Source organism: Homalodisca vitripennis, chromosome 5, assembly GCF_021130785.1.
Source record: "Homalodisca vitripennis isolate AUS2020 chromosome 5, UT_GWSS_2.1, whole genome shotgun sequence".
Taxonomy (NCBI): domain Eukaryota; kingdom Metazoa; phylum Arthropoda; class Insecta; order Hemiptera; family Cicadellidae; genus Homalodisca; species Homalodisca vitripennis.
Window position 1 is genome coordinate 14197690 of NC_060211.1, and position 16564 is coordinate 14214253.

The following is a 16564-nucleotide window of genomic DNA, read 5'->3' on the forward strand; positions in this document are numbered from 1 at the left end:
ATATGCTGTTTACTAAAGATTTACTGCATTAAGAATTATGAAGCTGCCTTAGATATATTAGAGATGTAGCCTCGAGAAGTGTTTGATAAATAAATATATTTATTTATGTAAAATTTAATGAGTGAAAATCTTAAAAATTACTTTTAGTAGCATATATGATGCTTTTTTTTAAACGAGGATATCCTAAGAAGCTATTGAATGAAAATGTTCAGCTCAATGAAATTTACCTTAATAATAATTATGTCAAAAAGAAATATTATGATGAGCCTAAATTAATAACACATTATGATCCTGGTCTATACAAAAATTAACAACATTTTTAAAGTAGCTTATAAAATTCTTCAAAATTCTCCACTGACAGACTAATTTCTAAAAAGTATTCCACGTATTGTTTTTAAAAGGCCTCCTATCTTAAAGGACATTATATCGAAACCAAAATTACGAGCTGATTCTAAAGGAGTATATCCATGTAATCAAATACAAGAGTCGTCAAAATTCGAAAGTAGTTCAACGAAAAAAGTATACAAAATTATTGGCAATTTGACTTGTGATACGAAAAATGTAGTATATCAAATTCAATGTAAAAAATGTCCTAAAGACCATTTTCCGAGAAAATGAAAAACTTAAACATGAGTAAAATTAATGGTTACTCTCAGACTGGTACATTCAATTCATGAAGAAAACTATTGTTTACCAATTCGTGCAACATGCTTTATTGTGGGCTATCTCAAAAATCAGTCTTCGAGTTCGTTTCTTACTAAGTAGAAACAACCTGTTTAAAGTTTTCTCAAATAACTCTATATCATGATTATTCTTTCAACTAAGATTGCTGTCCCACATTAACGTTATAAAAATAAAACTTTCATAACAGAACATATTTCAATAAAACAAACGTTTTCATTCTTTGGCAAAATGTTTAGAATTGAACAAGGGCAAAACTCTTACAATAAAGGTTTCCTTTTTAATTTTTAGTTTCAAATCTTTTCATTTAAATCGGGAAAACGTTTTGAAATATTCACTTAAATTGTGAGTCTTATGTGTTTATCTATAAGATCGTAAATATAGACTTATTTTTGGAGCATTGAAATAAATCGAACATTTTAGTAAAATGACATACGTATCAACATACTTTAATTTTAGAACCGATATTTAACCTTAATTATACTTTATGGTGAAAACATAATTAACGTATTTGCACTTACCCATAGACCCCACAAACGACTATTTTTAGCTTATATAATTATTACGATATAAAACATTTTCACAAACAACGTGTTGCAAATGATTGATAAACAATGTTCAGGAAAAAATAGATTTAAAACTGTAATAAAAAGAATTCAATAACAATTGAATTCTTTTAAAAAGTGACAAATTTCAGTACGAGAGGATAACTAAAAATACCACCTGAAAATAGACAAAGGTTTGATAGTAAGAGTAAAAATAAAAAGACAGTTTTACGTAAAATTATACAAGTATTTTATTGTTACAACCATTATATTACAATATAAAGCATGATCCTTACATTTACATTCTTATATTCAATCATGTCAAATGACTAGAAATGTTACTATTAACAACATGAGGATGCAAAAAATATTGAATTGCTAAAATGATATCTTTTGTAGTGAGTGACAGGTGCTGGTTATAGAAAACGGTTTAATATTGCAGCACCTTCCCCACGGCTACAAGCAGGGATGTTACTGAGGGGCGGTTCTAATAATTTCTCGACAATCTACAGGTCTCTCGACACTATACAATTGGATCAATCTATATTATTATTGACTATCAAAAATATTTTTCTTCAAATCTCAACCTGAATTAAACCTATAAAGTAATAGTCCACACTGTCCATGAAACATGACATATAACAGTGAAAATTACCGTGCTTTATCATTGAAAAAATCCGTCAAATCAGAACCGAATTGTAAAAGATGATAGTATAAGTAACGTGAATGAATGAATCAAAAAATTCAAGAAATTTAAATCCGACAATAATCTAGGAAAATGGTAAAAGTACGCTAGGCAACGAACGACACGACGCACTCGATAGCTAAGCTGTCACACGCACACTTCTCTGAATGGGAGATACGAACACATCCTGTACAAAGCTGAAACTAGTTACTCCACTGTTAGCCAAACAAGGAGATAAAGCTCAAACATTCTCAATCGAGGTACAGTTCCATAGAACGAGTATGAAAAGGTAAAACTACTTTATATTTTCCGTGAGATCGGGTCCGAATGGCACAAACACACGTGTCTGTCAATTTAGGAACTTGATGTACGAGTGGATTCGAACAAAGCACATAACTTTTCATTGTTCGGGCTGCAAAGCTACGGCAATAAAAACGTGAGGGTAACGGCCAACAATAAATACTTCTGTGTCGGGGAATAGTTTGCAGCAAAACATATTTCTTTGTTCCTTCCGTGAGCATTTACGCTTGGTAGCGGTTCAAAGGCCATACAATAGCGTACCGTACGGTTCACAGCACAGCGACAAATAAAGCGGTATCACACTGCGACAACGAAGAATGATTGTTTCACTCGTGATGTACTAACGGTATACTAGTACATTCAAAGGTGACGTGGCAAAGAAAACGTACTACGAGAATTTTGGTGATATTATCAAAAGTGATACAATAAAATTAACATTATTTACATTGTAACATCACAATGGGGTATTCACAGGACAGTCTGTCTGCTCACTGGAGTTGCATTGTGACCCAGACGACCGCGCGGGGGTGGACGAGGCCGCCGATCTCGCAGTTGACCGTGCGCGTCTCGCCGTTCACCACGAACAGCGCTTCGTTGGCGGGAGTCACCATGTAGTGCCCGAACACACCGGAAGCCGCTATCGGTCTATTGGGGTTTCCCCACTGCGCCAGGGAGGGGTGCATCGCCTTCCCCACCCCTGTGATCATCTCTACCTTTCCTGTAAAACGTATTGTGACAGATTAATCAAATACTGTAAAATGTATTGTGATAGATTAATCAAATCATGTAAAATATATTGTGACAGATTAATCAAATCCTGTAAAACATATATTATAACAGATTAATCAAATCATGTAAAACATATTGTGAAAGATTAATTAAATCCTGTAAAATGTATTGTGACAGATTAATAAAATTCTGTAAAACATATTGTGACAGATTAATCAAATCCTGTAAAACATATTGTGACAGATTAATCAAATCACTGTAAAAATGTATCGTGACAGATTAATTAAATCATGTAAAACATATTGTGACCGATTATTTAAATCCTGTAAAACGTATTGTAAAGATTAATAAAATACTGTAAAATGTATTGTGACAGATTAATCAAATCCTGTAAAACATATTGTGACAGATTAATTAAATCATGTAAAACATATTGTGACAGATTAATCAAATCCTGTAAAACATATTGTGACCGATTAGTTAAATCTTGTAAAACGTATTGTAAAGATTAATAAAATACTGTAAAATGTATCGTGACAGATTAATTAAATCATGTAAAACATATTGTGACCGATTAGTTAAATCCTGTAAAACGTATTGTAACAGATAAATAAAATACTCTAAAATGTATTGTGACAGATAATCAAACAAGTAACATAACCAACTTTGAAAGTAACCCAATATCTTTAAGAATTAATACTTTTAAGTACAATATTAAAGTATTTGTTTGTTTTAGCATTGATATAAAGGTTTATTATAAATTAAAGATTAGTCGTTACTATACATTCTATTTTTCCGAACATAACCTTTATTTTGCCATCAGGATTACTTGTATACAATTTATTATTTAAAATTCATTTATATACTTTTAATACTAAAGCGATGACTTTTTATACAGCACTAAATTTCTATTTATTATGTTTCAGCTAGGATCAGTCAAAGCTAAAGTAACTGCAGGAGTAAGCCATTGCAACTAATAATCAAATAAGAAAGCTACTTATGGTTGAGTGGTTAGAATATTTATTTAGCTATTCGGATGATAAAAATTATTCATGATAGAATAGAAATCAGCCCACTCCAACCGCTCTAATATCAAAATTGCTGGAAAAATGTTGCATTTTATACCATAAATACCCCACAATCTAAAACTACCATAATCTGAGCATTTATAAATATGAATCTATTCATGCAATTTCAAAATGGTGCCACTCACATTCGAGCAAAAATGGTCATACGTGTTCCTTTATTTATAGATTTTTATTTGTATACAATATTGTAGGCATTATTGTAAACACGATAATTTCCGTACTTTCTATTAGATACAGGCTAAACGTATACAGCATTTTCACATTGGCATGTTGATTTCAGTTTGTTGGAAAGTCTTAACTAATAAAAGGTTTTATATAAATAGGTTGTTCAAAGAAATGTATATACTTTTATCAAGCATTGTTTGTTTTGTAAGTTTACAAGGTTTTCGGGTTTCAAAATATATATTAATATGCCAAAATTGACAGTTATTCTCCTATCAGTGTTGTACAAATTAAACATCTAACCTAATAATACATCTTTATATTGACATTGAGAGGTGGCGGCTATATATAAAATCTTTCCGATTTATCCATAGGGTATGCTTTTAACTTCTTGCATTAAAACATTTTTGATTGTACTTTATATGTTCTTTAATTAGGCGTGGCTTATAAAATCTAATTTTATTTAAAATCGAATATGGTACACTTCCCCCTATATGCTAATGGATTATTACTTTACAAAACCTGAGGATATTTAGTACATGTTATATAATATAATTTAGAGATTAATTTATAATAATTACGAAAAAATTGTTATTAAGTGACGTATTTCTAACAATTACCTCAAGACAGGAAACTCGTTTACATATGAAAATAGTATATTTCATGTTTGCTGTATATATTAGTGATACTTTTACCCACTGTGTAAATACTTGTTAAAAGTAAAGAATAGTTTTCTTACCATTCAGAAAGGTGATGTTGGGAACCTTCAACAATAGTTTTTTTTTTTTAGTTTTTAACAGTTTGAATTTACATAGAGCGTGAGAGAGCTGTAATCGCAATTTAATTGGTTTGCGCCAAAAGTTGTTTTGTAAATAAATATAGAAATTTGCGTGAATCACTAATTAATTAATTATTAATTACTTTATGAAACTTATATCTTTTTAAATCGAGTATTCATGATTATATGGAAGTTGAATGTAACTTCCATATTAGTGTGTTAATTAATAGTGTGATTAAATAGTGCACATCTGCGTCACTGAATAGCTAACTATTGATCAATTATAATTATTTATACAGAAATTATTTGAAATAATACACAAGGTAAACCAGAATGGCTTTGACGAACTGACTCACATTATAAGAAAAGGATCATAGTTAACACAATGGTTTAAATTATGTTGTTTTAAGTATTGTTTAGGTCTAATTCCAAGAACAAATTTGCACTATATCAGCACATAACCAAGATTGAATTAAATCAATAAAGGGATTTTTCTTTTCGACAGAGAAAACTAGATATAAATACTAAAATTCGCTATAAGAGTCAGTATATGATTAGCCTAGTTGACGCTGATTTAACAATTACTTAATTGCCTGAAAGTTCAAATGCACCAATATAATAAGAATATTATCTAAGATAAAGTTATAATTTATATTTATAACCAATTCGGTATTGCTTCAATTAATTGCTCCTCTAAAAAATAATTGGGTGTATCAATCAATATCTTTCAAAGGAAAAAAATGTCTATAGATTTAAAGAAAACTTTCATTGTGTGCTGATGCAGTACAGATTATCTCTTAGTTCCTTGATTTTTAGCATTAAAATGTATTGATAATAACAAATTTCAACTATTGTGTTATTTGTAGATTCTGGGTTGAGTATTTTAGTCTAAGGATAAATAATAGGTTTTGTGCATATATAATGCAAATTAATTCTCGGTTCCTCCTTTATAATGGACTATGACGCTGCCTATCACCTTAGACACTAAGCCTTTAATGATACCAAGTTATTTATACCTGTAACTAGATTCAGGAAGAGTATATCCTCTTTGTCGACTGCGCTGGCGTAGAGGTCGTACCCGTGTGTTGTCTGAGATGGATAGAACGTCATGTCGCTGATATTTAGCGTCGTCTTCACATCGAACAGAAATTTCAATCCAGACTCTGAAACAATTAGAATGCAGCAGTACTCTACGAGTGATATATATGGTTGCCTGAGAGTTCAGCATGAGAATACATATCAGACTAGATGGTTGATTTCACATCAATGAAAAACTATATATTACCTGCCACCTGTTGAACCACTAATGTAACACCGTCTCTGGCTCGGTCGAGGGTGACAACTGTTCTGCTGTTGGGAGACACCATGGGTCTACCGAAGAGGCCGTTCTTCTGGCTAATGACGGCGTCAGTCAGGTAATCTAGCAGGATCTGTCCAGTAGCTCGTCCTGTCACTGGCTCCTCGCACTCCAGCACCACAAACCCGTCTGCAAATATCAGGAGACCATGTTACGTTGGCACTCAAGTTAGTTCATATTGAGCCTTTAAGTTTATTCTTCACTCCTTGTTCTAATTTCATTTGCTAGGCCGGTGGAGCCATACTGCTTTAAGAAATTAATAATAGGTAATTAACAATATTAACTGTGTAGGAAGCTATTTATTTCTAAAATTTGATGTATCAAACTTTAGAAATAAATATCTTCCTATTGAAAGAATGTAAGAGTGCACTTATAAGCTGCGTGACAGGTTTTGTTACCTACATATCACCGATGAACCTTGTGATGATTATAGTACCGAAAGGGACAAAAAGAAACAATAAAATTAAATCGTTCTATAGTTTTTAGGTTTTTATATCCCATAGTGATTTTAATTCTATCTAGACAAAAGTACCATCAGACATTTAAACGAGTGTAAAAGTTGATACAAACATAACTTTTTTGCAAAATAAACTTCTGACTAAAATATTGTTTTTATGGGTTTATTTGGAATTTATTATTCAATGATAATTTTGATCAAGGTTATATAAGTTATATTTTTATCAATAAAAGTTTAAACCATTCCTTCCTTATCCTAACAGGTGTTAGCCAAATACAAATAAATGTATTATGATCCATTATGGTAAGGTATTTTCAAATTAACAAAAGTTCATATTTCTGTTACAGATTTCTAACTCCTTATTGCTTATCATTGTTTTTACTGAATTAAGAATTAGCTATGACTTTTCAATATACACTCAATAATAATAACTTATGAATATCCTGCTACTTCTTGAGTACTTTTTTCAGAAGATCCCCAATGGCGATATGTATTAATGGTTCTTATGGCCTGCATTTTAGAGTAAAGTTTCACATTTATACTTGAGGGAGGTTAATATAACAATAACCTTACATTTACATTTACCTTAGATTTTTATTTAAAAATTTATTGATTAAAAACAAAATTTCGAAGAGAGAATAAATATTAAAATATTTCCAACATCACATTAATACTCACAGAGAGCGGAGAACTGCATACTCCGGGGAACACAATTGTAGGGTGTAAGGTCCAAGCTCCGTATGTACCGCATGTTGGCCAAATCCAGCTTGTACAAACCACGCTGGTTAGTGTGGCTCACATATCCGTACTTGAACATGTGTGACATGTCCTGGAACATGGCCAAATGATGTTTGGTTATGTTTTGGTCCACCAGCTCCCTTCTCTTGGGATAATTGACACAATATCTGTGTTTCCATTTGGAAAACTACAAGCTAATGAAAATAAATTGTTCTTATGGTCGTTTTTCCAAAATGTGACTCATTCTAGGTTGCAACATAACTGATATTGAACTAACCGGTATTCAAAATGGAAAGAATAACTTAAAGGACAACGAATAAAGAAAGGCTTTAAGTTATAAGTACATTTAATCATTGTGTGAATTGTGATGGAAAACAGTTGTAATTACTTAAAATTACCGTACAATTTTATATATTTAGTTAAATCGAGGTTGAAAATCAATAGGTTTCTTAACAATGTTATCATTAATGTATTGTTACTGATTTGTTTGAATGAAACACTCGGCGAATATTAAATCCACTAAATATTTATTAATCTTACAAATGACGCTAAATACAATAACTACGGCTAGGCTGGATTAAAATAAACTACTTGTTTTGAAAACTCACTAACTGGCACTAGTTTACTCTGTAACAATCCACTATTAACTAAATTAATTATATAATAAAACACGAGAATATTATTAACACTGAAACAGTCAATAGTTATTAACATAAATTCAGCTGTTACAAGCATTATCATTACTTTTGCTAGTCTACAAGGTCATTTGTGGAGCTCAACTCTAATCGCTGCGTAGCTACAGCTCCTTATAAGGCTACTAGCGCATCCAGAACATTCAAGTGGAGAAGTCCAAAACCCACTAGACGAGTGGATCAGGGTCACAGCGCCCATTCACCGCTTAGACAGTGAGAGGTGGTCGGCCGGATCAAAGAAACTGACCAACCACCCTAAGTGCTGACGGTGCTATTCACCTATTATACCTTTTATGATTTATTTTCAGAGGTCTGGATGGATTGGTCACGTTTTCCTGTATCGCATGTTGACCTGAACATTCTTCAACGTTATCTTCAGTGTGCTCGCCACATTTATTTTGAGGGATTTATAAAAAATTATTCCTAGACATTTTTACAAAAAATACTAACCTGTATGGGAGGCATGAAGAGGTCACGGACGAGGTCAAACTGACCATCGATGGGCTCCGGATGTACCGTGTGGTGTTTCCGCTTCTGGGCGGCATCTCTTATAACTTGGATGGTCTTGACTCCTTGATCGCGGTCACTGCGCCAGTTGAGTACCCACACTTGGTCTAGGTGCGGTACGTAGTGTAGTGCCACAGGGTTCTTGTCTGTCACGACCACCTGTTAAACAGACGATCCTGTTATCTTATTTATAGAAAGAAAATTAATTTTATGTCTGGGCTAGACGAGAAGATATCTTTGAAGTTCCATATTCTGCCTGGAACTGTTACTTCACAGAACAATTTAATGAATATTTAAGGCGAATTACTCATTTAATGTTTCAGCCGAGTTTATGTGCCTGCTGTGTACCGGATGATTAAATAATAACGGAGGTGGCGCTGATAGCGCTCGCTCCGCCGTTGTATTGCTTCATTGTAAATATAGTCAAAACAAAATTATTCGGTGCTTAGTATAAAAAACCGCCTATTATACTCTCTGGTTGAGAGTATTGTAGAGGGCAATAGAAAGAATCCTAGCAGATTCACGTGGTGTTTTAAAAAGAAAATAAGAGGAAGGTAATCTTACCATAATTAATACTTAATGGTAAAAAGGATTTGGGCTTTCATGAGCGCAATATAATTATTTTTCTTTTGTTTCGAGAAGGTAATAATTCTTTACTTTTAAGGTATTCTGTTAAAGGAGTAGAATTAACAAACTCATTCGTACTTAGATAATATTTACAGCTCTTAAGTAGAAAAAAAAATAGATTCCTCTGTACTAGACGCATAATTATTTTACTTTGGTACATTCTATAAAACGAGTCGAGTATCATTGAAAGTTAACATTTTAAATAGATTATATTTAAAGTACCTTTTTGAGAAATTTTTGAAAATCAACAAAAACTTCGTTCAAAGAAAAAAAGTTAGTCTTTATGAAGAAACAATTGGTCAGATATTTTTTTGTTTCCAGAGACCACCTGATAAATTAAGATGAGAGAAATACAATAATAACGTACATGTAGCAAGCGTTGAGTGTAGTAAGAATTAAAATGTATTTTCCTACCGTTATCGTTTCAACCACTAAGTAAACAAATATTATTAAAAATGGATTTAGTTTATCCAAATTGAGATGTTTTTATTCGCCTTGTATTTGGTCGTATAAACGTAATAAAGTATAAACGTATTTGGACACTGAACCACTTGTGTTCAAAACACTGTAGAAGTGGAGGGTTAATTAGAACACTTCAAGACGACTCTGCAAAGCTTTTACAGTATTCTTGTACTTAATGAAGAGTATTCTGATAATCTAATTTCTTCATAATCTGACTGATACTAAGAAACAAAACAACAAGTGGAGGAAAATAACACTAAAGTTGTATATGCTAAAACCAGTTAAGCACGGGCGAAGCTGCATTCCAGGCCACGTTTACGAATCGCTTTAGAAAACACGTCAAGGAGGCGAAACGACTAAGTACAGACAGTCTAAATAACAGTGCTAGACCTCTTTTCAATTTAAATCTAACAGGAAAACATAACACGCGATTTTATTTGTAACTGAATGGCAGGCTCATGACAAAGCACTGCTTGTTACGTGTAAACCTGCTAGTGCTTTATTTAAAGTGGTGCTATCCCGTGGGTTGGGAAACAATATTCGCACTAATGATATTATTTTATTGGTTTTCATTTTATCAGTGGAGGAATCTTCCCTAGGCAACAATGTGTTCGTCAGCAGCGATACTCTTGTTGGGGATCGAAAGGGGAAGGTTTGAAAATAGTACAATGTAGCTAATGTAAAAGGTTCTTAAAGTTCGTAGATTCTTAGCTTAACTGACTGACTTCTTAAATCCAACATTAATACAGTAAACAACGAAAAAATCGGATTATAGCATTAGGATAATGATATAGTAATTTCTGTTTCACAATGATGGGATAAAATGAATGGAAGTCTGTGTGTTCAATAATGAAATTTCGTTGACTGGCCCAAAAATGTATTCCTAACTATGTATGGTGGTTCAATTCCAGTATGTTAAAATAATATCACTTCTACAAATTTATCTTTTTCTAACATTATTTTTTTCTTACTGTTCATTTTAATCATTGCATAGTTTGTGTTCTTGTCGAAAAGATAATTGGCAACCATCTCCCAGCCATAATATTACAGCGTGTATTGGGTAACCCACATACTGCTATTTGTGCAACCCTTTTAATGTAACTTGTATAAGTCATTTTCAAGATAAATGGCAGTATTAACTGTAAATAAAGTTTATATTATCTGTATTACACACTCGTAACTGATTATTTGTTTTAAATTTGTTAAACACATAGCACAAATATTAATGTTGGGATTTTTACGACATTAGAGCTCCACCCTAGTCCACAATGATCCAATGAAGTGTATTTTAGTAATATACTCTTTTAGTACCCATTAAAATTAATAAAGGTGCAAATAATACTATATCTTGACTGATTTTTAGTGTATAGGTGTATAATTTATATGTGTTTATTAAATTGACATTGACTATTTCATAATCAAATTTTTTACGGTATTAAGCTTTAAATTTCAAGTATCCGGCAGTTTCAAGCTTAAATAATAATATGAAAGTGTTTTCGTTTTGATTTAAGACTGAATAAAAAATAAATAATTTTGAAAAGTCTAAATTTTTACTGTTATTTATTTCTGATAATAGTCTAGTTATGTGGTAACTTTATGGGAATCCTTTCTACGCGTGGAATACTTATCTTTTTAAATACAATAATTGCAACCCAAATTTAAACTGTTTTGACTACCCACGAAATAACTCTAGTGCTCAGGATTAAAGGAAAGGTCGCCCTACGCTACAGAAAAGGTTACTCATATCACAACATGAGCTATTGACGACTGAATGTACAAACCCACCTCTAAGACCTACTCTTTTCAGGATTTTAAAATAAAACCCGACTTAAGATCGCAACTACCATAACGTTAGACTTGCAACGCCATCCAGTATTAATAAGAATTTGCCACAGCTGATGACAGATGTGATAATTTCACTGAAAATAAGCTAAATAATAATAAAAAATACTTTAAATCCATTACTAAAACCAGTAACACAGTTCTCTATAAGAAACTACAATTCATAGAAAGAAATGTCTAATGACTGTAAAGTCACAGCTGGAGCTAATGACGTGCGGTGACTAATGACGTAGCATCACCTGCTCCCTCAGTTTTACTGTGGGATACAATAGAGATACAGTCATTATCTATTGCTAATATTACTACGGACTACACCATGCTTCATTTACCAAATATTATCCTACAAAGTCCAGTTTAATGAAAATGGTAGACATTTAAATGTTGCAATAAATCAAAACCAACCCTGTTTTATAAAATATTATAAAAATAAACATTAATTAGGTTTCTATTGTATATTATTTTAAATTACACATACAGATCCATTAATTCCAAGTATGGTAAAGCTTTTTTTCCAGCATATAAATGCATGTGCGCAATAATATATTTATTTTTTAAAAATTCTTAAATGTTAAATTATATTTAGCGTGAATATAGAAATTGTTAACTTACAATAATATTAATAAAATATTAGAATCATTCATCAACCAGACAAGTCTTGTGTATAACTAGTCTAAAATAAACTAGTTGAATTATAAATTTATCTGACTTGTCTATGTATCCCACTTTGCTTTCTATATATGTGTCAAACTGTAGTTCGCAGTTCTTTCTGAGTTATTACTAAAGCGTATGTCTTCTGTGGACGCTCCAGATACTGCTCCCCTGACTGTAGGTGTATAAATTCCGAATTGTGGGGACGGTTATCTGGCCGTACTGTAGATGTCCCGGGTAGCACCAATATATTGTCCAGGAGGTTTGACCCAGTGAAAATTTCATTTAGCTGAAACATTGCTACAGTAAGAAAAACAACTTTTTTTTCTTTCTGAATTTGTTGAAGGCACGTTTTCAATCCTTTGTTTGACCTGCCTAATGCTCAACCATATCTAAATTTTACATAATTTTAATATAATAGTCAGTTTCATAATCCGTCCAAGCATCTATAAAACTTGTATTCACTTTAGATAAGATATTTACTTTGTACCATTGCATAAGCCCTCAAAATGTATATTAATTTAGATCAGAGTTTAGAAAATTTTAGGTTAAAAGTTCCAGAAAGGAGTTTAAAAGGTTCACTGGGATGGGGAACTGAATCTGAAAAAGTATAAATCTGACCTAACGGATTAAATATATTAAACAACACAATGCGGTAGCGGTATGAGCACGGTTCGCGTAAACATAGAATACCGCCATAAGCCCGCGAGCGTTCCATTTCCTTTCTTTGTTTGTACGTAACTGATAAAAACAGATAAAGAAAATTTACTCTAACCTCAAGTTTTCAGTTACTCTTTTAATGAATTCTACTGATATCAGTGGACGTATTCAATTATACATATGGATTGGATAGTAAAAGTTTTGAGGTTTATTCACATGGTTGTGGTTGAATTCACCAATTGTCCTTATATCAAATGTATTATTCGTGCTTGTAAAAATAAAGTTCAAGTGTCGATATTGAGAAGTTTGAGGCGACGTGCGTTAGCTCTTTGACGGTTTTGCCTACAAAAGCATGTGGATGTGCTCATTTACTATGCTACTATGTGTATCAGTAAATATCATTATTCGGGTTCGGTATTATACTATTCTACCGTTTCCATTGTGACGAGAAGCAAACTACTACATCTTGGCGGTACTTTATTACTTGTAGTTGTAGATAGCAGCTGTTTATAAATTAAAGGAGAGTGTGATAAATTAAAATACTTCTTAGGTAGAGTACGTTTTCATCTCAAGAAAAGTTAGAATGTTCTTACTCTATCGCATTAGATCCTTCGTATTTTTTATAACCGAGAGTATATGTAGGTAATATAAACGTAAGGCGTAGTATTTTTTTATAAGTATTGAAACCGATCGATGACAATTCTATTTTAGTGAGTTCACAATAGGATAATATTATGCGTATAACCAACCATGGGACAAATCAAAAAATTACTTAAGGGTCAGATTCCGTTATGTGCCCCCAACGCTTAAACGTTTTTCAATGAACTGAGAACGATATAAAACGATGTAGTTGAGTAATAGAACTAACATTCCATCAATCAACAAGCATTTCCAGGTATTGCGGTCGGTATTGTTGTCGCTGTTATCTTATCTTTCTCGAGAATCACGATTACGGCAGGCCGCGCGGCATCCCATGGTTATTTAAGTTTTTTACACGGTACATAATTGCCTTTCGATTACAATTCAATTTATATTTCTGATCAGCCCCTCTAGAATTTTATATTTTACTGATTGGTACTATCTCGAGGGATGTTTTTCTTTCGTTGACATCAGCGCGGGCTTCGGCAGCACCTTCGGGGCCAGAGGCACTTGCATTTTGGGTGGCGGAGTGTGATCAAGAATAAAAACAAGTTTTGTGTGTTTTTTCAATAAAGAGTTTAGTTTTTGTTTGGTAATGTTTGTTTTTGTCGAATTTTTTTGTTTAAAGTTTAAGCGTTGTGGGCATATAACGGGATCTGACCTACTTAAGTATTATCCAACCATATGAAAACTAACGGTATGACTCAAAATTAAAAGTATTACTCTTTCTGGTTAACAGCGATTCATAGATTGTTTATATAAATGTCCATACATTTACGAAATCATTCTGAATTTCCTTCTGAACTATGTCAATTGTTTCACGTCCCAATCATCAACAATACAATAAAAGTACGCAATAAACACTAGAGGTGACATTTGTTTGTCAATCGACATTGCCGGTTAAATAATTCGTCACAACCCAATTGTCAATACATCTGTCAAGTTGTCCAAAGCATCAGTCTCGTAGTTTTCGCATCAGTATTCTATATATTACGTGCACCTTGTAAAATTGCAGGTCTATCTAATGCTGGGTGGTGCTGGTGGACACAGGATCAGATGCTGTAAATTGAGATGATAAAGGAGCGCTCATAGAAGAGTAAATTACTTACTATTCAATTTTTACTATTTAATATCAAATAAGGGAAAACTTCAAAAATTTTTATAGAACATTAAAACAAAATTATCGCAAGGAAATAAAAGTCGCTAAAGCACGAGATATTGAACAAAAAATTGGAGAACGCAGAAAAGTTTTCAAAAAGTGCGTGGGAAGTAATAAAAAGCGTTTTACATCACAAACAAATAACTCAAAACAATCAAATAAGAAACTAAAAATTGACGGTAAATTAACAGACGACCCACTTCTAGTCGCTAGCGAATTAAATAAATTTTTTTTTTCGACTGTGGCTGTACCAAGCACATTTTTCACTTGTGACAATCTTGTAGAAAAATGTAGTAGTGAGACCGTCTCTTCCATGGTTCTGTTTCTTGTGGGGGAGGTGGAGATGGCAGGCGTTTTGAGAGACCTCAAGCCGAAGAAGTCCAGCGACATCAACGGAATGTCCGTGTGGCTGATCAAGCGTTGCTTCAAGCACATTTTGACACGACTTACTAAATTGATAAATCTGTCCTTCGCCCCAAGGCGTTTTCCCTTCAGCTTTGAAGACAGCAAGAGTGGTTCCGAATCTTTAAAAAGGATTATCCTTGCATCGCAAGTAAATTACCGTCCTGTATCCATTCTTCCTGTCATGAGCAAAATTTTCGAAATGGTTTTCATATAGAAGGCTTGAAGGTTTTCTTGAACAGTTTGAAATTCTTAACCCTGAGCAGTACGGATTCAGGAAAATAAATCGACGATTGATGCTGTAACAAAACTCATTGACTGTGTTTTTGATGGCTTGGAGAGGCGAGAACAAGTGCTCAGCATATTTCTCGACCTTTCAAAGGCCTTTGACTGTGTGCATCATGGGACATTGTTGCAATCAGTTTATGGACATGTGGTTGTTCGAGGTCAGCCGCATAAATGGCTTTCGTCATACCTCAGTGGCAGAGAGCAGTGTGTGCAGATCGCGAACACCCTGTCAGGCAAAGTAAAAATGCAGTACGGTGTTCCCCAGGGTTCAATTTTGGGGCCCATACTTTTTCTCATTTACGTCAACAGATGAATTCATCAATTCAAAATGGAGAGGTGATTCAATATGCGGACGATTACGACTCTCTGCATCAGATCAAGTACGAAACAAGATCTTGAGATCAAAGCCTTTATTGAACTAAACGCATGCATCGAGCACTTTTCAAAGATAAATCTAAAAACTAACTATGCCAAAACTAACGTAATAAAATTTTGTCTCCGTCAACAAGAAGACGAATACAGACCAATTGTGATGGCGGATGAAGCTATCTTAGATGAAGCCGAATCCACCAAGTTTCTGGGGATGTACCTGGACAGGGGACTGACCTGGAGCGATCACATTGACAGAGTTTTGCTCAAAGGTTGCCTCAGGCACTTATGTCTTACGCAATCTAGCAAAATTCTGCTCGTTTGATGTACTGAAAACTTCCTACTTTTGCATAGTACATCCACATTTGACCTACGGTTTGAGACTATGGGGCAGCTGTTCTAAATACAAATTTTGACAGAGTATTTAGAACACAAAAAAAAGCTGTTCGAATAATTTCGAAATTAAAACCCAGAGATCGTGTAAAATTGCCTTCAGGGAGCTTGGATTTCTAACCTTACCCAGCCTCTATATTCTCGACGTTACCCTGTACTGCCGATTCAAATGTGAACTGGTTCAGGGCAGGGACGTCCATCAGTACGAGACCAGAGGCAGGAACAATTTCAGGACAGAACAGCATAGAACGGCTATGTTCGAACACTTACCATCTCAAATGGGTGTCAAGTTTAATCAATAAGCTCCCTAGAGATCTCAAACGAATTAATGAACCCAAACAATTCAAATCTCGATT

At 33.3% G+C, this 16564-nt stretch overlaps 1 protein-coding gene across 1 annotated transcript in view; it reads right to left on the minus strand.

Moving 5' to 3' along the window:
* Window positions 1-1452: 1452 nt before the first annotated feature.
* The window catches only part of LOC124363361 (follistatin-related protein 5-like), a 58701-nt gene continuing 43589 nt past the window's right edge, over window positions 1453-16564 (minus strand). The window contains exons 2-6 of the mRNA XM_046818611.1: window positions 8663-8878; window positions 7461-7611; window positions 6254-6454; window positions 5985-6131; window positions 1453-2929 (exon numbers count right to left, since the gene is read on the minus strand). Coding sequence (XP_046674567.1) covers window positions 2700-2929; window positions 5985-6131; window positions 6254-6454; window positions 7461-7611; window positions 8663-8878 — 945 coding nt within the window. The 3' untranslated portion in view covers window positions 1453-2699. The remainder of the gene's footprint in view (window positions 2930-5984; window positions 6132-6253; window positions 6455-7460; window positions 7612-8662; window positions 8879-16564) is intronic.